The sequence below is a fragment of the Ammospiza caudacuta genome, chromosome 2, assembly GCF_027887145.1.
Source record: "Ammospiza caudacuta isolate bAmmCau1 chromosome 2, bAmmCau1.pri, whole genome shotgun sequence".
NCBI lineage: Eukaryota > Metazoa > Chordata > Aves > Passeriformes > Passerellidae > Ammospiza > Ammospiza caudacuta.
Genome location: NC_080594.1, coordinates 116,944,004 through 116,969,571, shown reverse-complemented (window position 1 = coordinate 116,969,571; position 25,568 = coordinate 116,944,004). Strand labels below are relative to the sequence as shown.

The following is a 25,568-nucleotide window of genomic DNA, read 5'->3' as shown; positions in this document are numbered from 1 at the left end:
CTTGGGGTGGGCGCCCGGTGCTCCCGGGGTAAGAGGGGTTTGGGATGAGCCCCTGGGGATATGACGAGTTCATGATGTGCTCCTGGTGCTCTGGAGTAAAAGGAGCCGGGGTGAGCTCCTTGTGCCCCTGAAGGTAGCGGAGTTCAGGCACCCGGAGCCCCTGGGGTAAAAGAATTTAAGACAAGAGCCTGGTCCCCGGGGTAGATGGGCTTGGAGTGGGTGTCCGGTACCTCGGAGGGTAGGGGGGACGCGGAGGGGACACCCCATTTCCCAGGGGTAGAAGGGTTCGTTGTGGGTATGGGGCAGGTGCCTGCTCTGCTTCTTTCATACTGTCTGTCTTTACCTGTGGCAACTCCCAAGCAAAAACCCTCGCCTGATTTTTTTTCCCAATCCACGTGCTAAAACAACGCTTGATTAAGTTATGAAAGCTGGTCATGCAATGTCATTGCAAGATTTTTCTCCACTTGCCTTGCAGCCCCTTCAGAGGTTTGCCTTAAAGGGCAGGAACATCTTTTCCTTGCTGGAAACTGGAATTCCAGACCATTGCAGTGTGTGCCATGGACCACAGAGAGGAATTCCCGAGGCTCTCAGGATGCTGGTTCTGCCTCTCGAGGGAGCTGTGCAGGTGACAAGGTCCCAAAGCCACATGGGCTCCTGGAGCAGACAGGAAAGGATTCTTTGCTGGACATTCTCAAGCACATTCCCAGCTCAAAGCAGAGGCAAGAAGAAGAGGGAAGAGAGGAGCTGACAGAATCCCGGAATGCTGGCGGCTGGAAGGGACCCTGAGCAGGTGTTACAAACCCATGAGGGAGAGAGGCCTCTGCCCAAATGCAGGTGCAAAGGAGGCCATATGAGAACAACATACGGATTTTATTTAACATGGATCTTATGTGACAAGAAAGGGGAGGTAGAGCAGTAAAAGAAATAAGCAAGATGTCTCAGAGAGAGAGAGCAAAAGATAACTATTTGGAACTGGAGGACCATAAGGTCCTTCCCTTCATTCTGTGGCTGAGTGGGTGTTTATTTTAATTTGATACTATTATTTACTTCTAAAACTGTTTCATCTTCTTATCTTCTTCTTATTATTATTTACTGCTACAATTTATTTTTCTTCTTGTTCTTACTATTATTTTCTTATTATTATTACTACTACTACTATTTCTCCTTATCTTCTTCTTCTTATCATTCTCGTTCACTTATTATTCTTTTCCTTTTCTTGTTCTTGTTTACTACTATTAGTTCTGCATAATTTTCTTATTCTTACTCCTTTTTTGTTGTTTTTGTTTTCTGTTTTTTGTTGTTTGTTTTTTGGTTTTTGGGGTTTTGTTTTCTTGGGGTTTTTTGGTTTGTTTGTTTGTTTTTGCGAGTGGGAAGGTTGTGGTCCTTTTTTCTTACTAGTACCGTTTCTTAAATTCTATCGTCACTGTTGTGGAAGAATCATTTGTCACTGCAGGACTGTGACACATCCCTGGAGAAATGCCTCCTGTGTGTGCCCATTCCTCACAGGCACAATCCCACAGGACCAGCATGTGATCCTTTCAGGATGAGAGAAAACCGCCTTCCATTCCACCAGGAGAGGTTCAGATTAAATATTAGAACAAGTTTTCCCTGTCACAGTGGTCGGTACTGGAAGAAGTTGTCCAGGGAGGTGGTGGATTCGCCATCTCTGGAAGTGTTGTGGTGGCACCTAGGGATGTGGTTTTGGGGTGATCATGGCAGTGTGGAGTGCCTGTGGGACTGCACAGCCATCAAGGTCTCTTCCCAATTTGATGATTCTCTGGGATTCACCTGAGGATCATCAAGGTGGGAAGAGACCTTGATGGCTGTGCAGTCCCACAGTCCCGTGGCTGCTGCTTTGGGGCTGGCCACACCGTAACTTTTGGCCTTGGGGAGATGCCCCTGGGAGGAAGCAAAGCAGCCAGGGATCGCTGGGCCTGGAGGACACATCCAGACAGAGGCAGCCCCATTGGCTCCCTCAGGACGCCGGGCAGGCTCTGGGCCTGCGGGGCCGGGCCTGGTGCTGGCAGCGGGCACTGATTGTCCGGCTGTGCCCTCAGGCAGGGCCAGCAGAGCAGCGCCCGCAGCGCCTGCCTGAGGCGGGACGGGCGTTTCTTGGGGGGAACCGGCTGCTCCCTGAGGGCCTGGGGTCCCTGGGCAGCTGAGCTGGGCAGGCACCGGGCTCTCTGTCCCTGCCTCCTGCTCCTCGGGAGAAGCCGCTGTGCTCTGAGGAGGCCCTGGGCTGCCAGGTGGGGAGGCGAGGCCCAGAGCGGCACTTGGGGCTCAGCTCGGCTGCCCCACGCTCAACCCAGGCCTCGAGGGACAGGCACTGGGAGCCCATTTTCTCCAAAAACTCCCAGTCTTTGCTCCCTGTTTTCTCACTGAGCTCAAAGAAGCTCAGTTTGTGTCACATCCTTCTCCCACAGCAAGAGCTTGACCCCATTGTTGTGATCGCTCATGTTTCTCAGTTGTCCTGAGCAAGCTCTTTGTCACCATCATTGTCCCAACTGGACTGTACACAGGGTCTGCTACCGTTGCCTTGGAACAACTCCTGGCCAGCAGAGTCTTCCTCTTTGGAAAGCTCTTGGCCAACAGAGTCCTCCCAGTCAGACAGTTGTGGGGAGGTTCTGACAGCTCCTTGGGACAGGCCCTGCTCCTTGCATTCTTCCCCATGGAAAATTCTTAGTAGCTGAGGGCTTCTCCCTGGGACAGCTCCTGCTCTCCTCATCCCAGCTGGAGAGCTCTCCACAGCTACTGACATCTCCTTGGGAGAGCTTTTGCTCAAGAGACTCTTCCCATCAGAGATCTCTTGGTAGCTCCTAACATCTCCCCATTGGGAAAGCTCATGATCCATGTCAGATTCCTGCTCTTTCTCAGTCTCTGACACACCCATTGCCCCGCCAAGTGCTGAGGGCTTGCTCTTCTGACCAGCTGGGCAAGGGGCTGGGGATGAGGGGTGTCCCTCAGGGCTCTGCCTTGGCCCCAGGGCTCTTGCATGGCTTCCCTAATGACACAGACAGCAGATCCAGATCACCCTCAGCACATTTACAGGGGACAGGAAGCTGAGCAGGGCAGGGACACCATGGAAGGACGAGGCCATGCACAGGGACCTGGACAAGCTTGACAAGTGGGACCACAAGAACCTCACAAGGTTCAACAAGGCCAAGGCCCAGCTGCTGCACCTGGCCCGGAGCAATCCCCGAGTCCTGGATTCATCAAGGTTGGAAGAGACCTTCAAATGCCTCAGATTAGCACTGCCTACCTGACCACTCCAGCACTGGAAAGTGTTGGGTCTGAGATTACCCCAAGTGCCATGTTACAAAAATAAGCATCATGGCTTATAGTTATTCATAGTTATTAAATTTAATCATAGTTATTTAATAAATTTCATTTTTAAAGCTATGAACACAACAATTTACAAAAAAAAAAAAGTCTATTCAGTCCCTGAAATTAAAATAAATACAAAACCAAATATATTGCAAAGAGATAAAATCAATACAAACTTTTCCCACTGATTGTCTGCCTCAGTGCTCCAGAGTCTGTTTTCTACGTGAAAGAAGGAAGGTTCATAAGAGGCCATTCATGCAGTCTAACATGAGGTTTGATACCAGTGCTTTGTCTGGAGAGTGCAACAGTGTAAAATATACTTAGTTTGTCAAAACTGCACTTTGGCCAGCAGAGCTTTTTGCAGCATTCCAGGACTCTGTGTGATGCCGCCTTTACCTGCAAGGTGGCTATATCCCTTTATTGAGATTTTATAGCCTCAACCTGTGGTGGAACCACTGCCTACTCCTCACTGACCTGGAAGTCTTCATTCCTGAAATGTGATCCCTCAGCATGTCCCCTCATGGAAGAGGGGACCACTTCCCCTTTCACATGCAGCTTTTCAGCCTTTCTCCCAGAGACAGGTAACAGCCCTGTCCTTCTTCCTGCTGGCTGTGGCAGGTTTGCTCAGGAGTTGTGGGGCACAGGAGAGGCACAAAGCCAGAACACTGGTCCCCCGTGTTGTCCTGCTCTCATGTGGACTCTCCAGTCTGTTTTCTGTAGCCCCTTTCTAGGTGAGGCTCAGCACGTGGGACACATCTCATCCATCTGAGTCACCATTGTGAGTCTTTGTGACAACTGTTTGAGGAGGAGGGTGATGGGTGTGCAAAGACATGTAGCAAGGGCCAGGTGGGATGGCCAGAAGCCTCTTTGGAAGGTGCTCAGCAGCCTGGCTGTGGAAGCCCAGGGCACTGGGAACATTTCTGTGTCTGCTCTGGGGTGCCCTGACCCCCAGGGCAGGACTGACTCTGACCCTCATCCATGGAGAAAGTTTCCCAGATTTCAAGATAGACTGGAATCCACAAAAGTGAGAAATAGATTATAGAGAGTAGTGTAGGTGTATCACTGGGTGAGAAATTGAGGATTTGGGGTTTTTAGTATGTTGTGGATGGAAAAAAGATGGCGCGCACAGGGTGTTGTCCTGGATTTCTTCTTCATGCTGCTTCTTCCTCCTTCTCCATGGGTTTGGGTGGCATTTTGTAATTGGGCAGAAAAGTCCCCATTGCAGCTCTGTGGGATCAGTTATTGGGTTAAAAGGGAAAATAATCCAGGTGTCAGTTCTTCATTGGATAGTTCAGTCTTAAAAGCCCTTGTACCAAGAGATTGTTGGCATTTTGTGCCTTCTAATGAAAAGCTGCAGAACTCACAGCAGTGAGACTGTTTTACTGATAAGAAACAATAAACACCTGAGTCCAAACATGAATGACCCTCAAGTGCCTTCAATCCAGACCCAGAAAAACCAACAGCTGAAACCCCCACACCTGGCACAGGGATGTGCCACCAAGCAAGCTTCTATAAGCTGGAGCTGGTGTGGGGATGAGGAGGCTGGGACACATCTGATTCTTGATCTGGAATAACCCTCCAAACTCATGTCCTCCAGAGAACGTCCTCTTCTTAATGAAGGAGTCTTGCTCCATATAAAAAAAGCTCAGAGGTGATGACATCATTAAACCTCCACATAACTGCTCTTATTTTCAGTTCATTTGCAAAATCAGGAGACATCTGATCTATCCAAACACCAGTCTCTGTAGAAGAAAAAACAATGTGTCCACCATGACCTCATAGCAGGAAAAGTGCAATTCATTTACGGTCATTTAGTTTTCTTTGCCCAAATGCCTGCATCTCTTAATTGCTTAAGGAGACACACTGCCAGGAGCTGAGTGTTTCATCAGATCAGAAATTGGCTTTGTTATTAAAATACAGGTCTGGTCCTAAATATGTCTTGAAAAAATGACTATATTTACAACTATGAATGTAATTGTTGACAAATTGGCTCAGTTTCAGAGCAAATGGGTCACAATGTTTTATTTTGACCAATCATAATTTTAAATTATGTATTAAGATATAGAGTAAAGCTGCAGAGCCATATTTCAGTTCTATTTGAATTGACCCAAGTTGGTTCACCCTGGACACTTATACTTGCTTTTGAAGCCCTTCATGCACCAATAATTCAGCCTCTCATGGGGTCATGGTTTAACCCAAAACCAGAACACAAGGAAAAAGAATGTGTGAAAACAAATAATGGTCCCATGATGTTTGCATTAACCATGGCCTACCGGGTTTACCACCCACTAATTTTAGAAGTGTCATAATTTAGAAGAGTCATTATTCTAACAATTTTGCTTTTCCCTGTAGGATCACACTTCTACCTTTCTCAAAATCTGGCTTCAAACTGAAAGACAGCAGACTGGTTTAGATTAGATTTTAGGAATAAATTCTTCCCTGTGAGGGTGGGGAGGTCCTGGCACAGGGTGCCCAGAGCAGCTGTGGCTGCCCCTGGATCCCTGGAATTGTTGGACACTGGGGCTGGGAGCAGCTTGGGACAGTGGGAGGTGTCCCTGCCATGGCAGGGGTGGCACTGGATGGTTTTTAAGGTCCCTTCCAACCAAAACCATTCTGTGATTCCATATCTGGTACTTAATCTATTCCAGAGCGCTCACAATTTTGCAAAGGGGACAAAGGCTAACAACAGACATTTTGCTTGGAATGTACCTGGCACTGCAATGGAAAAAAGGAAAATAATTTTTGCGACTATTATTTTTTCTATGACGATGACTCTTCAAAAATATATTGACCAAAACTTCAGTGAAATAATTTTTTTTTCTTATTTTTTTTTCTTTTTTTTTTTTTTCCTTTATTTTCAGTGCTGGATCCGGTTCTTTTCTCTCCACCAGAGAGCGCCAGGATCCCCTGAGGTGCTGATGCTGGGACTCGCCAGGAGTGAGCGCTTCTCCCGAGCAGGACAAACACCCGTGAGCCCCTCAGACAAATGCCTGAGGACACTGACACCAGCTGGCTTTGGGAATGTGGGATTTCAGAAAGGACTTGGTAAGTAGCAAAAGACTCTTCACGTTTTAGACTGAGAGCAGCAGCACAAAAAGGAATTTTGTAGGAAACCAACAGGCTTCCTATATTCCTAATAATGCCTTCCTCCAGAGGAACAGTTAAAATGCTCCAGTTCAGCTGGATAGAGAAGAAAATTCAAGGACTTTTGCATATATGGAGAGAGGGCTTCACCTTCAGTGTGATGCTTTGAGTGTGATGGTGCAGTCTTTTGTTTCTGTCTCCTCCTTGATGTCTGTACACAGCATTAGAGGCACAGAATAGATTATAGGATCATCTCCATGAAACAAAGATTCTATGTGATTCTCCCTCTCTTAAGCCTTGTAGTAAATATTTGGTAAAATACACCCAATTTCAGATGTCATTTTAGTATCTGTGAATCTCGTCCAGACTTAGAATTTGGTATTTTTACAGGTTTTTTTCCTCATGCTTTTGAAAAATTTGTTTACATGCCTTTACAGACCTCTGTCAAATTTCTCCTGAAACAAATAACCTCAATGTGAGTTAACAAGGCAAAGTTTTCTTCTTGTGGCATTTGGCTGCTCAGATGATTGATGAGTAAAGAAGCAGCAGCAGCAAATATTGCACAGCTGTAGCTGTCATATCTGGGGAAGCCCTCAGGATCTGCAGTCTTCAGACTGTTCCGTGAGCACCAAAACTTCCCCTGGTGCAAGACTGTAGAGGAAATATTAAATATCTTTTGGGTAGGTTTTTTTCCCATAAACTGTTTCATATACTTTATAGGATAAATTAATGGATGACAAGAGTAATAAATACAGTTTCTGCCAGCCAAAAAGGGTTAGAGGTGTCACACCTCAGGAACACCTCATTCATTAGGGAAGAAGGGAATAAATGGGAACCAAAAAGAGCCATATTAATCACAAATGACACCTTTACAATAGAGGCTGGTGATTTTCTTGCTGTTCTTTTTGGCAGGGTCACAGCGTGCTCTCCTCTGTATCTCACACTCTGCTGCTGTTGTCACCAGACTTTCTCTGACCTCTTCTTGTGCCTCGTTGTCCTTTGTTCCTTCAGCCTGCAAGCCCCAGCATGGTTTTTTCCTTCCAGCAGAAGCATCCCTGGATTTCAGTAATCCCAGCAGGTTTTTGACACCAGTGGACTTCACTGGAGAGATGCAGGTGGCTGGGTGAGAGCCTGAACCCTCAACTATCAGCTCAAGCTGCTGACTACAATCATGACACTGAAGAGCTGAATCCATCCCAGATCCTGGACTGACAAAACAAATAAATTGTTAAGGGTTTATCAATTTAAAGCAAATTTGTCAGCAGAAACTGACTTCCAATGTACTCTTTCAACACGTGCAAAATGGAAGGGAAATAAAAGTTGTGTACGTTGCTTCATTACAGCCAACACCTTGAACATTTTAATTGCTAGAGTATTTCAGGACTGGAAACAGAAATATTATCCCTGTTGGTCTAATAGTAAGGATGCTCCTGTGTTTGTATATTGAATGATGGATGGAAGTATCCTATGAATGGAAAAGTAAACATTGCTGGATCTGTTTGCACACCAACTGTCTTAGAAGGGGACAGCTGGAATTAGAGCAAAAATAACAACAAGAACAGGTGCAATGCTCATGGCATTATCAGTCACTTTTAATAATTTTGATTTGTTTCTTGAGTTTTATGTCAAACACAGGCTTTTTGTTCTCTGGAGCATTTTCTGTGAACCATCCTAGCAGAGGTCAGTCTGTGCTGAAACAGTGATGGAGAGGAGTGTGTGTCAATGTTACCTGGATGCAGGAAGAGTGGAGTTGTTCTGATCTAAAAGGAGAATGAGAGAGCCACATCTTTGGGGATTTAAGACTGAGTGGGTCAGAGAGCAGCTCTCTACCCTCTCTTTGCCTTTGTCACAGCTCCCCCAAGCTGTGAGGGGCAGGGATACCCCACAGAGGGACAGACCACGAGCCCTTTGTCCCCATTCTCAAGGAGAGGCCCAAATCCTCCTGAGCTCAGAGTGCCCTTTTAACCCCTGATCCAAATGTTTGGCAGAGCAGCTGGTCCTGCAGCTCTGCCCTGTGTTCCACCTGAGCCACTGTCCTGTCCTCAGAGGTCACTGCACACACACAGTGACAAGTGCTGGGGTAAAAAGTGCAGGTGAGTGCTCAGCACATCCTCTGTGCAAACCTTACCCTTCCCACTGGATTTGTGGTGTCCCACTGACACCATTCCTCCACACCCAGGCAAGGATTTGCACAAAACTCGTGGGACATTAATTCTTGAGACCTTGTCTCCTCTGTTAAATGTGGGTGAAACTGGTCTGTGGGTCCATCCACACTGCACAAGGCAAAAATGTGGAAAAAACTGCAAAAGACAGCAAATGTGGAGTCCAAGAAGTTGAGAAAACTGGCCTAAGTGTTCTCAAAGACAGGTCACACCTAGTGTGAAGACAGGAACTGAGTAAACCCCATTCCCAAAAGATAAAAAGCTCATTCTCTGTTTTATGGAAATCCACCTGCTACATTCCCACACAGAGGGTTTTGTAGCCATATTTTCTGAAAAATCCTTTCCTTAGGACTTTTTCTCCTGAGAAGCTGAGAGGCCTCAGAAACAAAATGTAAACATTGATTATCTGCTGCTGTGGAATGCATGTGGATCTGTGATTGGTCTCATGTGGTTTTTTTTAATTAATGGCCAATCACAGTCCAGCTGTCTTGGACTTTCAGACACAAGCTTTTGTTGTCATTCCTTTCTTCTTCTTGCTTGCTAGCCTTCTGATGAAATCCTTTCTTCTATTCTTTTAGTATAGTTTTAATATATCATGTTAATATAATATATATCATAAAATAATAAATCAGCCTTCTGAAACATGGAGTCAGGTCCTCGTCTCTTCCCTCATCCTGGGACCCCTGTGAACCCCACACAGGGTTTTGAAGAGGGACATTTATGCAGCAAAACTGCTTTGGATGAGAGTGCTGTAAAACCAGAAACATTGCTGTGTCCTCTCAAACATCTGGTTCAGTCCAGTTTTAGATGGAGACACTTCCTCCCACAAATCACTGATTGCACATGAAGCAGGATTTGGGCTGTGCTCAAGTTTTTAAGGGATTGTCTGGAGCAGTTGGTTTTCCTGTATTTTCCAGTAAAAGCTTCAGTGAGGCATTTACTAAAACAAACAACTCCCCATTATTTTAGCAATGTACAAGTAGCACTTACATCCAACAAACAGAACAGAAGATGCTCTCTGACAAACTCACTTCCTACCCTGCAGACACAATGGTTTGTACAATAACAACACCCTCTGCCAAGAGATTCCAGTAGAAGACACAGTGACTCAAAAGAAACAAAGTGTAAGTTTATTGGACGTCAACATTTCTTAGTCAAGATCTAAGTAAAGAAAACACACAGTAGAAAAAGTTGTACAAAGCAGCAATGGATTTACATTACATTAAAGAAAAAAATTGCCTTAAGCTATTAAGTCTCAGTCCTAAAAAAAGTAAAAACCCATCCTGGTGTATTGAACAGATATAGAATGTATAAGGTATACAGGATTATAAACCCAGAGTTGCTTGTCTTACTTCTATAATCCTTTAAAATGACAAGTGATTTTGTGTAACTAACCCGAAAACTCTCTAGAAAATATATTGGATAATTCCAATTTCTAGTAGGAAACTATTCCCCTGTACCCAAGCACTTAAAGTGATCCCATTTTCCTGCTTTTTAAAAAGGGACACTGTCAAGAATAAGCCTTACAATATGCACTTTATGTGTATTTTGCACTTAATGCTGAAAAAGAGGGTTTGTTCTGATTTTTCTGTACTTATCTGAATTAAAGCTGCTGCTGCAATAGTGGGAAGCTTGTGTCTTTAAAAGATAGTGACTGAGAGTCTGGAAAAGGAAAAAAAAGGATTGAGTCCTTTATTCTGGAATAGTGAGAGGAAAAGCAACATGAAAAATCAGCTCAACCCACAGAATTCAGTTACATTTTTCAGACATCCTCACAACAACTGAGGCTGCCCAAAATAGGTTTTTCAAGCCCAAGCAGCTCAAGTGTTATGAATCAATTTGTTTTTAAATTCTTCAATATTATTTATTAAAGTATTTCCAATACAGGTATGTTCATCTTTTGTATCCAGCCTTTCTCTTGATAGTGTCCCTTTTCTTAGAGCAGTTACAGTACAGTTTTTTCACAAGTCATTTTAAATAAACAAGAATCAATAACATTAAAAATACTATCAGGCTGTGTTCAGCAACAACAGAAAAAAATATTTTAACACTGATTCAATAACAGCAACACTAAAAAAACCCCCAACCAAAACAAACAGATAAAAAAAAAAAACTCCAACAAAAACCAACCCCCTAAGCTTGTTTTGATTTTTACCTAAATCTGGTAGGAAAATGTAAACAATTTTATTGAACAGCATAGGCACATGCCAGATTACAGGCTCATGCCAGATATTTGCAGCCTCACTGTCAGAGCCAAGAAATTAGGCATAGTCTGTCCTTATCCCATGGGAGGAACTCAGTTTAACACTGGAAGCTTGGAATAGCAACAGAGAGCACGCAGAGCTCTGGAGCAAACCCACGTGTCCAGCTTGGGGAAAATGAAAATCAGGCAACAAAACCTGCTGGATGTTCCTGCCTTGCCTCTTAGAGCTGCTTGGGGTCACAGATAATGCAGCATCTCATTTTTGGAACAGCCCAGACCAACTCTGGGCTCACCCCATTCACCAGGTTACCTCCTCCATCACCTGCCAGGGTGTTTCACTCTGCCTCACCAAGAACCCAAAACCAGAGACAGCTCTGTCACTGGCTCCTGGGTTTTGCTGCCATTGCTCTCTTTCAAGGTTGGTCATGGTCCCAATTCAGCAAAGAACTTGCACAGAACAATTTAAGAAAAAAAAAAACAACAAAATAAGACTGATCTTAATGGACTTAAGATAGGCTTAGAGGCTTTGCCAACACAGTGCCTGAAAGGAAAAAAAAGTCCCAAACCAAAATACATTTCATGGCTCAACACTGCTCCCCTGAAATGCAACACTAGTTTCCACTCCCACTGAAGCAGGATAGTTCTCTGAGATTTATCTGATAGGTTATAAAAATAGCAAAAAAAGGACAGAATTATAGATTCTAATCTATATATTAAAACATCTGCACTTTCCTGTCACAAATTTTAGAAAAAAAAGCAAACCACTTTTTTATATTTAACAAGACCTCTAACTTTTTGTCACTTCAATACACAGCTATAAAATTAAACAAAATATGATGAAAACAGGCTTTTGCATCAATAAATTTGCCATTTATTTTGGCTGTGGCCAAACTAGACACTCTTCAAAAGACCTTTATTTATAAACAAGCAACTAACATTTTTTCCCATAATTTAAATTTTAAGACATATATTAAAGTTATATAAGTGGAAGCATATTTATTCCATATCCTCCAAAATAAACACTTCTATCAAGGGCTTTTTAAGATACTGTATAAAAGCTAATAGAAAACCAGAACTGCTATAGAAACATCTCATATTTAAATTTTAGAGATCCTGAATTCCTTTACTAAACAACAGGAACCAAATTTAAAAAAAAATAAAATAATAATAATCACACAGAACACGCTCAAAGTGGGAAACAAAACTTTAAAAACCCCCTCAAAACCAAAGCAACTGAAGAAAAACTTAGGAGGCTACTTAGACCAAAAAAATTTTATGGATTCTTTATAATACCTAGTACACTAGGAAAAGGTTAGGGTTTCTTCAAAGATGTTGCACAAGGTTTTGATTTAAAGTGTGTAGAATTTATCACCATAGCACAGAGCAGAATCCCAGCTGGAAGTGAGGTGGCTGTGACCCAGCTGAGCTGGTTGCCACCTTCCTTCAGAAAGCACACTGAATTTTAAAAGGCTGTAGCTCAACTTTCAGGCTGTTGTGCAGAAGAATCACAGGGGAAAACTTAGGAACCATTCTACAAAAACACGTTCATATTTTATACACACAGATTTTTTAAAACATATATAAAGGGTACTTAGCAAGGCTTTTTGTTTTTCTGATTTTTAAAACCAGGTTTAAGTGCAATAACCATTTTATTCTGAAATAGTTTCTGGTAAGAAAGAAATTTATGGTTTTATTAGGTGGAATAAAAAAGTAACTGAAAATGTCACTATTAAGCAAGTACCTTGTTTCAACTGCAATGCCACTGAAAGAGTTTAACTGATACTCAAGCAAATTAGCCTAATCAAACTCAGCCACAGTTTGCCTGAAAGAGGACAAAAAGGAACAACATGTTACTTTCAGAGGTGTCTAGTAGCAATTTTAGATCATACGAAAAACGATACAGAAGAGGCTTGAAACTAAAACTGCAATTTTTTTGGTAGCTGAAAAAAATCAGGGGTCCATCCTGAGCTGATTCTTTCAAACTTCACTTACAGGAAAAATAGTTAAATATTTGTTGGGAAAAAAAAAATGGTGGCACACTTGGCTTTCACTGAGAAAAATCTGGTGTGTGCCTAAGGGTGCCCATCCTCAGATTCTTAGGAGTTACACTTGTGCTTGATTTTGCTGAATCTCAGCATCAGCTTGCAATTTTAGCTTTTGAACTTGGGATACTGAAACAACACACATGGTTACACAGGGAATTCAAGCCTCACTCCTGCTCCCCCTGAAATGGTGACCAAACTCCTGCTGGTTTCAGTGGACACAGACTGGGCTCTGACTCAGCAGGCTGGAATTACACCCCCCTTCTCCCAGCCCTGCAGGGGGAACGTTGGTCAGGATCATAAACACAGTTTGCATCATTTATGTTCACTCCAACCCACCACCCCTCCACTAAGTTAAAATTCTAGCAAAATAAATTTCTCACTGTTGGTTCACCTCCTACTTCTGGGTAAATATTTCCTTGACTTATAGAAAAAATTGGACCCTTACTATAGCTCCTGGTAAATATGTGTGATCCTGCTTACACTAAATGCTCCAGTTGCCATTTGAGGTAAAATAATGGAAGCACACAGAATATCTGCAGCCCATTATTACCACAATTTTCAACAAATTGGAAAATTGCAACACAGTCACATATGAGTAAAGCAGCAGAAAGAACTACTCTATATGCATTGTATCCATAAAATGCAGTGATTGTAGTGTGATTTTCTCCTCTGCTTTGAGCTGGATATGTACGCTTAATACAAATTTCAAATACATACTTCTTCATTTATACAGGTGTTTATATAAATATTTACATTTTTAGGTTTTGTTAAAACATATCTTTGTACTTCATGGCTGAGCTTATTACTTGTGTTTAGAAACACAACTCATCTTCTGTCCCTTAACGAGCTCTCGCTTGATGATTTAATATTTATACATTCCTTTGTAGTTAAAATTACAAACAGTTGTACAAATAGTGGAAACAAAACTATGAAACTTGTCTGATATCCATTCAACCTCAGTTCATGTTATAAACAGTACCATTTGCATTATGATGGCTGTTACACAATGACTTCAGCTACCCAAGTATCTGTAGGAAATTAGTCTTTGGGACATTATATAAAGCAAAGTACCCCCTCTCTCAATTTTCCTTAGAAAGTTATAATTAAATGGCTGAAAGCAGGCTTGCTGCTACTTCTTATATAAAATCTTAATAATATTGCTGACTTTAGATTCTATTTTAATTTGCACAAGTTCCATACAACAACAAAACAATTCTATGTTCCCTTAAAATAGCAAACATTCGTATCCAATAACATCAAGATTACTCAAACTTGAGGTTTATTTGTTATTGCTAAAGGTTTCTAAGACCTAAGTCAATACAGCAAGACACTCCATCCACTTCCTCCCAAACTGCCAGTGCGTGGCAACCACTTACATGGAGCTTGTGTGTGTGGGTTTCTTTTGGAAAAACACATTATAATGTTGGTTACAGTATTTCACTACTATAAGTAGAACCTTCACACTCACAGTTAGAATCCAAATTGTTGTTTCTCTTTCATTTAATATGTAACTTTATATATAATACACACGCACACACCAACATCACGGGATGAAGATCCATGCATACAATCCAGATGCAATTGTATTTCAGTGTCAAATGAAATAAAATAAAATTTATTCTCTTACTATTAGATCCCAGACCACAATATTTTAAATTACTCTGCTTTCTACCTACTAACCAAGTTATAATTTTCCCTAATCTTCAAATCCAAGCAGCATCACAAATTCCAGATTTTCCATCATCATCACCATCCTTTTGATCCTCCCAAATTCGTAGTCCATGTAGCAGGCCTCTGAGATCCTCAACACAGCCCCCCCAAACCAGCTCTGCAAGGCTTCTCTTAAAGCTAATTGTGTGTCTGTTCGTGGCTCCAGAGGCTGAAAGCTGTTTTGAAAGTCCTGTGGCAGAGTTTGCACATGTACTGTCTCTTGAAGGTGATGGCCGAGAGCGGCGGCGCGTGGTAGAAGAGCGTGTCCGACTCCTGCGGCACGAACAGCTTCTCAGTAGTACCCGAGCTCTCCGGCAGGCCCGTGGGGCTGTCGGGCTCCAGAGGCTGGATTTTGGGCAGAGGAGGGGGTGGGGGTAAGGGTGGGGGTGATGGGGAGTTAGCTGGTGGACATATCTCAGGCTCTTTATTCGTGGACTCCTCTGCAGCCTGGGACATGTGAGACTGGAAGTGGCTCCAGAGGCGGAAATTGGTTCGGAAGGCCTTGTTGCACACGTGGCAGATGAAGGGCTTCACCGAGCACAGGAGCTCCTGGTGCCGCTCCAGCTGCTTGCGCAAGGTGAAAATCTTCCCACACTTCTCACAGGGCCACAAACTGGGATCTTTCTTGGAGACTACGTCCTTGGGTTCCCTGCTCGTTTCGGTGATCTCGTCCTCTATGTCATCTGCAGGCTCTTCTTTGATCTGGATTTTAAACTGCTTGGAAACACTTAAGTCTTCAGGCAGGCATGAAGAGTCTTCAGAATCAAAATTGATTTGTTCTGACGAATCGCTGAACACGCCGTCCTCCTTTGCAGCAACAAAATTGTTCATTTTATTGGATTCCGACTGCGGAGGCAGCCGTGAGGAACTGGTCACCTCTCCATTGTGATCCATGAGGGGCAAAGAGAAGTTCTCTGATGGAGCCATTGTGTTCTGATTGTGAACTTCAACCTGATGGCGCCAGATGCTGAAGGATGATTTGAAGGTGCGCATGCACTCAAGGCAAGTCAGCTTCTTGTACTCACACTTGCTCTCATGCTCGTGCTTCAGCTCTGGAGAAGAAAACCTAAGGCTGCAGTAAGGACAGACAGTGGCGTTCCTACAGAGTCGCTCGTGGTTTCCCTGTTCAATCAGTGAGGAGAGCTTGGCATTGCAGAGACGGCAATGATAAACCTCCTTGTTTTCCACTGGGTTTTCAATATGGATGTGATCTTTCTGCTTAGGAGCCTTATTCCCTCCAATGGGCTTCTCCCCAGGGTGCATTTTTATGTGCTGTTTGAACTGGGAGAGGAAACGATAAGCTTTCCCACAGTAGGTACAAATATAGGCTCCTTTGGTTCTTGACCTTAAATTCCTTTTGATGACTTGTTGTGCTTGGGAAGCCGACTGGCCCTGAAAGCTCTGCTTGCCACGTCTCAGTTTCACAATCAGAGCTTTTTTGATTTCTCTCTCCCTCACTATATCGATCAGTTTTCTTTGGAATTTTTCATCCAAAAGGGTGTGTGAACTGGAAGCTGGTGAGGGATTCTTCACGATTCCATGCTGGGTCTGGCAGTGCGTCCACACTTTGAAATTGGTGTGGAATCTCTTGTGGCAGATATCACAAGCATAGGGCTTCTCTGGATTGTGATACATGTTAACATGGCGATGAAGACCTGCTGTTGATCTGAAAATTTTAAGGCAGTGTTTACATTTAAATTTTTTATTTGGTCTTGCTTCTTCCATCTCACTGTATTCATCTTTGCTGACATCAGAATCAGGGAAATCGGCATCAAGGTGCGTGGGGCTCGAGCCTTCCTCAAAGTTCTCTTCTGAGCCAGGAGAACCCTGCTCATCCGCCTTCAGCTTCTTGAATGGTGGCCTCCTATCATCCTGGAACCTCCTTTTGGCTGGAAGTCTGCTTGGTTCCTTACGATCATCCTCAGTTTTAAAAGCAAAGTCTTTGTTTGCCGATGCTGCAGCATCACCCACCGTGACTCGGATGATGTCAGCGGGATCTGAGAGGGGACTGCTGGGCTCAGTTTTGATCCTCACCTCCGAGAGAGGGGAAGCCACCTCCCGATCCGTTGTCTGAGAGGCACTGAAAGACCTAAGGCGATGTGGGTGTATTACCTGTGGCTTCTCATCCAAGGCCGACTTCTCCGATGACTCTTTTGAGGATGACTTTTGGGATGCAACATTAAATGTCTTCTGGGAATCGTTAGTTCCTGGTGAGGAGCACGAGGATACATGTGCAGGTTTTAGGTCAACAGAAGGTGAGTAAATAGGAACCTGGCTATCCATGGACAGTGACCTTCGAAGGAGACTTTTTACAAGGGGCCCACTTCTGTCAATACTTTGGTTTTCTGGGCCAGACCCACTAGATGGGATTACCAGCCCTAACTTGGAGTAGTAGAGCAAATTCCTGTCTTCCCCTTGACCATTTCCTTTTCCTGCCTCTCGCAACAGAAACGTGGATTCCGCTGCCCCACGCAGAGACAAGACCGGTGGACGTGGTCTTTTCAATGACATCTCTGCAACTTTTCCTCTCAGAAGCTGAGCGCTGCTTCCTGGCTCGCCGCTTGCCATCTCTTTCTCTGCCAAAGACATCTGAGGCAGCACCATGTTCCTTTTCACTAAAGCACCTCTGCTCTGATCCTCCACAGTTCCAGAAGTTTCATGAACCTTTGTATAGCTCACAGGGCCTTCTTTCAGCCACCTCCTTTCAGTCAGTGATAAGTTGTGAAGGGTTTCAGTTGGTTTTGTTACCTGTGGTCTGCTGCCAGCTTTGACAGCCACAGAGGGTGAAGGTTTAGGAGTATGGCTTAAGTCGTGCTGTGTTTGATTTATGCTTTTTGCTTGTGCTTCAATTCTGTTCTGACAGACAATGACACTTCTCTTCTGAGAACTACTTTCATCTTCATCTTGGTAGAGTATTTTTTTCATAGGACAAGAAGGAAAAGGAGCTTGAGGACTCTTGGAAACAATGTTTGTAAGAAAAGATATTCCAAGGCTGTAGCCCAGTTCTTGCACAGCTGCGAGGCTGCCTTTCTCAATGAACAAGGATGAAGAATAAATGTAGTTCAACACATTATCAAAAGCATCTGGCTCACAAAAGTCAAGCTGAAACACTGACTGAGACTCATTCTCCTTATTTGTGAACAGAGTCTGGAAATATTCACTGCTGGCAGCCAGAACATTCTTATGAGCTCGGAATTTCTGGTCTCCTACAATCAGCACAACGTCACACAGCTGTCCCTTGAGACGCTCCTCGTTCAGGGTGCTCAGCAGGGAAATGGCATGTGCTGGATTTATGTAATGCAAGAGCCCCTCCATGATTCTGGTGTCCCTGGAAAAGAACAACAACAACAAGCTGTAGGTTGCCTTATATGAACTGTTAGAGACAAAGTAAACACATCTCCTGTGCTTTATAAACTGGCTAAACCACCACCAAACCGTGATTGAAGAAACAGCTTGTGTGGAGGAAAGGCTTGGGAATGAAACACCACTGTTAGCTCCAAAAAAGCACAGCCATGGGAAGAACCAGCTTATCTGCCCACTTTCAAAAATCCTTTTAATTGCTAATCTTACACCAAGGATATTGCACCTAACTAACTGGGGGAGGGATGGATGGATGAATGGATGGATGGATGGATGGATGGATGGATGGATGGATGGATGGATGGATGGATGAATGGATGGGCTGTGTTCTCTTCATGTAATACACCTCTCTTACAGGGAGGAACAGTTCAAGCATTTCACTCTTGATCATCTCTTTCTCTGCTTCAGCTTTATAAAGATCTATCTTGACAACTGGATTGATAAACTCTGGACTCTTGGATCAGGTATATAAAGCTTAGTGATAGCAATTCACCTTTCTGAGGCTAAGCAACCCTGACAGCCTCCTGCTGACTACACAAATTTAGGGGGGTTTGTTGTCACTTTTAATAGGATGATGGAAAGGGCATTAATACTGGGAAGGGAGAAGGAAACAGCATTATTGTCTGTAATCTGAATTCATCAGGTTTACTTATGCTTAATAAGTGCTGTTAATATCTACTTCTAACTGTATGTGCCACTTCAAACTGCACTGGATTCTGGGAAATGGGATTTTCGAAAACCAGGATCTGGTTTCTGGGAAATGTCAGTTTTCACTGAAGTACCCCTGCATTGCTTTGCTCAGGATGAAAAGCAATCAGAGAACTGAAATCCCCTTTTCATTCATTAGCATTAGAGCACTTTATGCCCACAACCCATATATCTGAGGAACAGTTACCCTTGGCTGCATCCAAGAGTACAATAAGGACAAATTAAGCTGCAGTGCAGAAATCTCCATGATCCATGTGCTTCAAAACACAGCCCATTCCATACTGGATATGTCTTGATAACTCACTATACTGCTCCTGATGAGAGCTTAACAAAAGAAGATAACCAGGTTTTAAGTTAAACAAATTAATTCAGTGGCAGGAGCTGTAATTTATGTATCTGTGCACAAGAACACACATAGAGAAATCAACAATATTAAATTCTCTTATTTTTTTCATGGACACTCTCTACACTACCTCCATGGTGGTTGTAAAACAAATCAGGATCTATTAAAAGCAATTCTCTTACTTTTACAGCTGATTTGAGAAACTACTTTTTAGTTTCATTTGTACATGATATATGCAACTACAACAAAAAGATTTCTCTGTTCACCAGCTTACAAGCAGAACTGTAAAGTTTATCAAAATAACAAAACAGTACTGAGAAGCTACAACCCCATGGTTAACAAATGAGGATGGTAAATCTTAAAACTAATCAGTATAAGTGATCAAAGTCTGAATTGGTATTATTGAGAAATGACATCAAGGATGCTGCATGCAGTGTCTCAGGGCACTGATCATATCAAGGACTGAGCTAAAAGTACCTAAAAGTACCAAATGAGTTCATAGTGACATGGCAACAGCACAACCAGAATGCTGCTTCCTCACCAGATCAGTCTTTACTTTGTATTTCAGTGCCTTGCAGTGTCATTTCATAAACACTAATTTATCCTTAATTCACCTTCGATAGCTATAATGAATAATTCCCCCACACCTCCATCTATAAAAAGCAGTGCAGTCAATCTCAAATTGAGAAAGCAATCTGGTTTGCTTTGCTTTCTATGTTTTACTGAAGAACACTGGGAGGATGGAGGTGGGGGTGTGAGGATGGTGGTTCATTGCCCTCCTCCTTTGTGGATGCCACTGCAATTTAAAGTGGCAGAGTGTGGCTGGCCCCAGTCCAGTTTCATGGTCTGATCACCCATTAACAATTACAGAGTTTTAAGTGCTCCAGGAGAACATCTTTCCCTTCACCTGGAAGAAAGTGAATTTGCAAACTCAAGTGATTCCTCTGGGATGCAAGCTGCAGAAGGTAAATGGAGGTAACAGATAACAGAGCTTAGGAAACTTTAACTGTGGTGATGAGACACCCAAGAGAAGCTGCTGCACAACCCACACTTCAAGGACACAGTGGAAACAGAGTATTAGTCAAATGTTTTGAAATATTTTAAGATCTTTCATTTTAATCTGCTTTGCCCTTGTGTTTTTCAAACTGGCAGAGTAAACACCATGTAATTACTATGTGTCCCTCTGCCCACATAACCCAGCAGTGCAGTGTAACCAGTAGAGAGTGGTGTAAAATCTGCAGGACTAAAGCAGAATCCAGCAGTCACCCATCCTGCTGGCCACAGTTTCCTTCTTCATTCCTACAACAACTTCAATTCATCCCATGAAACACCGCAGACACAAACATCCCTGCAGTCACTCAGGGTGCAATTTAACTCTGTCACTTTAACAGTAACCAAGGCTGCAACGCACACAAATGGCAAAGGACCAAATCAATCCTCCAAAGGCAACTTTAATCCTGGTATTTCCTAATTCAAGGGCTTGACTTTCAGCTTAATAGCCTTTAGACACAACAGGCAGAAATTAAACAAACAATAGCACAAAACCACCAGAACTGTTTCACAGAGCCATTTTAAGACATTTACCCAGATCATGTGAAAGCCTGAAATATTTAGAAGTAGAAAAAAAAATCAACCCAAAGAATACCCGAGTCAATGTGTTAAAATTGTAGTACAGGAATAATTTTCAATAACAAAGTTGATCCAAGTCATCCCTGCTCTCTTGTGTTCACCTTACCTGCACACTGCAGGTCACTCCTCCTTCAGCTGTGCCAGTACAAATATTTGCAGGCCCATATGACGTAGCAGAACAGACAATAAATAAACACCCAACATTATTTCTTTTCAAATGCTGGTTGATTTTTATAGTGAACCACATCAGGAACTACTGCATTGGCATAACTGAAGAGGCAGCAGTAGGAACAGCCACAGGAGACAAGAACTGGGTCCCCAAAGCCAGTGCCTGGCTGCCTGTGCTGAGCCCCACACAAGCTTGCGTAGATACACAACTCTGGCAGTCTCCTGAAACACCAGATTTGGTTCCAGGTGTTTGAGTACTCCTACTGCTCACCTGTAGATTGTTTTGTGATTAGCTACCTCAGATCTTTCCTCCAGATAATCTGCTTTTATTCTCTCTAACCCTTTTTTTTCCAGCCACCTTCACTACTGACTGGAAACAAAGCTTTCTTCTTTTGTTCCATGATGTTCAGGTGACATCATGGAAACAGCAGGAGCACATCAGGAAATGTCCCACAGGGTGGTGGCAGCTGCCTCATGCCACAGCAGCTGCTGGTCCTCAGGAGGAGCAGTGACTAAACTCAGACTCCTGACCCAGGATGGGCCAGTGCAGCAGGAACCTTTGTGAAGCCAAGAAGAGATTTTAGTGTCAGCCTTCACAGAATCACAGATGGGTCAGGCTGGAAGGGAGCACAGGGGGTCACCAGGTCCAACCCCCTGCTCCAGCAGGATCCCAGAGCACACAGCACAGGATTGTGTGCAGATGGTTCTGGAATAGCTCCAGAGGGGGAGGGAGACTCCACAGCCTCTCTGGGCAATCTGTCCCAGTTCTGTCACTGCACAGGGAAGAAGTTCTTCCTCATGTTCAGGTGGAACTTCCTGGGCATCAGTTCTGCCCATTCCCTCTTGTCCTGTTTCTGGGCACCACAGAGCAGAGCCTGCCCACCTCCTGCCACTGCCCCTTTAGATATTTATATATATTAATGAGGTGCCCTCTCAGTCATACCTTCTCCAGGTTGAACAGGCCCAGCTCCCTGAGCCTTTCCCTGTAAAAGAGACGCTCCAGCCTCTAATTCCCTCCTTCAACAGCCCTCCACTGATCTCAGAAAACTAGATTTCAATTCCCTGTAAAAGAGATGCTCCAGCCTCTAATTCCCTCCTTCAACAGCCCTCCACTGATCTCAGAAAACTAGATTTCAAAAGCCTAAGTGCCATTTGGTATAACATTGTTTTTATTTTATACTTTGAACAAGGACAGAAAAAGATGCCTCCACTATTTCAAAATAACTTTTGTAAAATAAAAGAAATCTCAGGAGAGCTCTTCACAAGGGAAGGGTGAAAAAGCTTAATCTTAGGCCCAAGAGTTTATGGATCTTCAACAGCAACCTCCCTTCGAAGTGGCAGCTCCCCTTCCTTTCCTCTGTTCCTTACTCTCACATCTTCTCCCAGCCCTGTGCTTCTCTCCCCTTCCTTTCACCAGCTCTGCTTATTTGATCTCCCAGTAAGTTAATTCAACTCCTTAAAATTAGGCAGGGAACAAAAATAAATAAAATAATTCCAGAATTTTACATCTGTTTGCTATTTTCTAGGATAGGCAGCTTAATCAGCTCACTGAGAGGTCAAATGAGCACCAGGGTTCCAGCAAGAGGAGCCAGGCACCTGCCCATTCTTTGTTCCATCAGCTTCCTCCATCTGAAATGTCACCTTTAGAAACAACAGAGCCACCAACTTTACAGCTGGAACATCCCAGACAGAATCAGGCAGATATTTATGTGGGGTTCCAGTGGAAGCTGCACCCTCAAATACATGAGCAACGAAGAGATGTTGATGATGCTTTCTGACTTCCACCATAAGGAAATCCCTGTCAGTGAAGCTCCATTAACAGTGTGCTGAGGGGAAGGGGAAAGAGGATGTTCTGAAACCCTCCCTGAGATGCAACATTGCAGCAAGGAGGTGCCAGGGCTGCAAGAAGTGCAGGGGGAAGCAAAGAATACAAGGATGGAGGAGGAAACACACAGAAGAGACAGACACTGAACAGGTTTAAACAGGGAAAACACACAAGAAGCACGGAAGGGACAAATCCACTAAAGAAAGCAAAGACATGTGGATTATAAGACTCAGCCCAAAAGTACAAGTGACTTCCTGCAGCATCCCCTGCAAAATGCAGAATGTTGCATTCATTTGAGTGCTTTGCTGAGGATCTGATGGCTCTGACAATTCTGGTGCTGTTTTAGACACCAGAAGAGTAGAAAGGTCCCTTACTCGTCTGTCACAAGTCCAGATGAAAAAGGAACCTCCACTGCTTAAGCTTCTACTCAAGGACTCTCTGCTGGATTTTATGATTTGAATTTGACAACAATTTATAAAATGTCTCTTCTCCCATCAACAGCCTTTGCAACACAGATACTCTTCCACAGCACATAGAGATTTGCACATCTCCCTATACACCCCCAAAATCTGTAGGTAAAAGCTGCAAACCCACACAGCAATATTGTTTGCATTTCTAGAGTATTTTTCTACCTAAATACTTCAATAATCTCTTGCTGCATGTTTGGGGGTTCTGTCTTGCTGGATGTAATGAAATGAGATCTCACTGCTGAGGCTGTTTTCCCCTGCAGACAGCACTGTGAACTCTCCATGAAGACAAACGTTTCTCATTTCCAATAGGTCAGCAGCACAGAGAGACTCACTGGCACGAAGACAGGCATAAAATCAGATTAATAACATGCTTGCCAGTGTGTGAAATTGATGGACTAGTTTCTACCTATTTATCCTCCACACATATAAAAGCAGAAATTTAGAGAGAGAAAAAGAAGAAATTTTATAATCACAGATTTACAGAATGGTTTGGGAAGGGACCTTAAGGATCATCCAACCCCCTGCCACGGGCACAGACCAGGCTCCTCAGAGCCCCATCCAACCTGGCCTTGAACACTTCCAGAGATGAGGCAATCAATCTGTGTCAGTGCCTCACCACCCTCACAGTAAAGAATTTTCTTCTAATATCTAATCTGAACCTCCTTTCAGTTTGAATATTCTGCAGTCTATTTTGCCCTAGCTCTAGACAGATAATTAGCAGCTAACCTGACACAGACATGAAAGTGACTCAGAAATGAGAGGCTACTTTTCACATTCAGATCACAGCCTCAGTTGCACGTTCTGACACTTAAAATAGCTCCCCCTGACGTGCGGCAAACTACAGAATGTCAGCGCACAAAGCTCCTCTTGTCATTGCCATTCTTGTTTACAACCCAGCAGCAGCTCAGGGTGCAATTTCATCCTGGAGCAGTCTGAGGAGGGATGGCTCCTGCGAGGAGCAGCCAGCGACAGGATGGAAGGGACAGGGCACGGAAATGCTGCCTGGGAGCTCTCAAAGCTCTTCCTGAAACATTTAGTGAAGATTCAGTCACATCAAACACAATTTGTTATTTGTCCTGGCCTCCGTGACTCGACTAAAAGGTGCGTAACTCAGCCTCCAAATTGCTGTAAACTAAAACAAAATATTAAAAAGTTAAAAACAGCTTTCCCTAGGAGTTCTTCATCTTTCATTCCCTTGAAATGTTTGTTTTGTAACGCAAAATACAAAGCAACGTTTGCTTTGTAATGTTGCAAATAAAGTCTCTGATGGGACAAGTCTGAAAGGCTTGATGGCCATCAGATTTAAACACCTACAGTAATCTCATCTCCAGAAATATTTGTCATTTTTGCAAAGAGATGCATGAAATTTGAAGAATTGCAGACCAAATGTGTTCACTTGTACTATTTCTACACATTGATTTTATTGTTTTATTTGCAATGATGAGATATACTTATCAAATGGAGTAATATTCAATCATCTGCTTTACCAGATGAGACACATTAACTGGCCTAATTCACATTAAAAAGTTATCAACATACAACTTTTAATTTTGCTAGTGTAATAAACATGACAAACCCTAATTGTGGTCATATTTCTATGACTATAATGGTGCTTTTTACAGGCACAGTGTATTTTGGATGGGAAGAGAAGCCACACATCCCTGTAAGGTACTTTTCTATCAACAGAATAGTGTTTACACTAAGGTTTCTTTAAGGAAATGAGACATGAGGGGGAAAAGTCATACATTTAATCTGAAAATGCAGAATATAAAAGATTGCAGAATATATTAAAAAAAATGCTGAGCCTAAAAAATTCCCAGTGAGACATTTATGATTCAAGGAATGCAGGTATCATCCTCCCACTGAATGGATCCAAAGAAATGTCATTCAGCCATCACTGATTCTGGCCAAGATACTGGGAAGATGACTCAGGAAAGACAACAGCAATTTTAGCTGAGTTTTACCTTAAGAGATTTACAATCCCATGAATAGCATGTGGGAGATTTTCAGTTTATTACAGTCCACAAGCAACTGAAGGTAGGCAATGTCTTATATAGTTAAAAAAATTAATTTAAAAATCCAGCTCCATGAACAAGAGCACTGTATTTTTATATCTTTACTCCCCAAAAGGATTTATGAGAATTGAGATGGCCATATTTTTACTGGAATTCCAGGAAATCTGGCCCTTAACCTCAACAGCTGAAGGACTGTACTCAGTTATGTCTTGGTACAGAGTAAACAAATTCCCTTTGGTTATGGCAGAGTGTGGCAGGGATCAGAAATCACTGTAACTCTGCTGCTTTTCCTTCCATGGCTCTTAATTGGCATTAAAAGGGGCTTTGTGAGGCACTTTTGCTGTCCCAAGTACTCTGTTTTTTAGAAGGGCTCTGGAGATACTCACAAATGTGTCCAGAGCAGACTGTGAGGGGGTGGAGGGGACACTCACGGTGCCCTGAGCCAGAACTCCCTGCAGTAACCACAGCTTGTCAGAGGCTGGTGAGAATGAATGGCAACCTCAATGTTACTCACACTCTTCA

The 25,568-nt window shown here is 43.2% G+C and overlaps 1 protein-coding gene across 1 annotated transcript; it reads right to left on the bottom strand.

The window, feature by feature from the left end:
• Positions 1–9,678: 9,678 nt before the first annotated feature.
• On the bottom strand, positions 9,679–17,858 carry ZBTB21 (zinc finger and BTB domain containing 21). Its single transcript, XM_058799879.1, has one exon. It carries the CDS (start codon positions 17,841–17,843, stop codon positions 14,667–14,669), a length of 3,177 nt encoding a protein of 1,058 aa, XP_058655862.1. The 5' UTR covers positions 17,844–17,858; the 3' UTR covers positions 9,679–14,666.
• Positions 17,859–25,568: the final 7,710 nt, after the last annotated feature.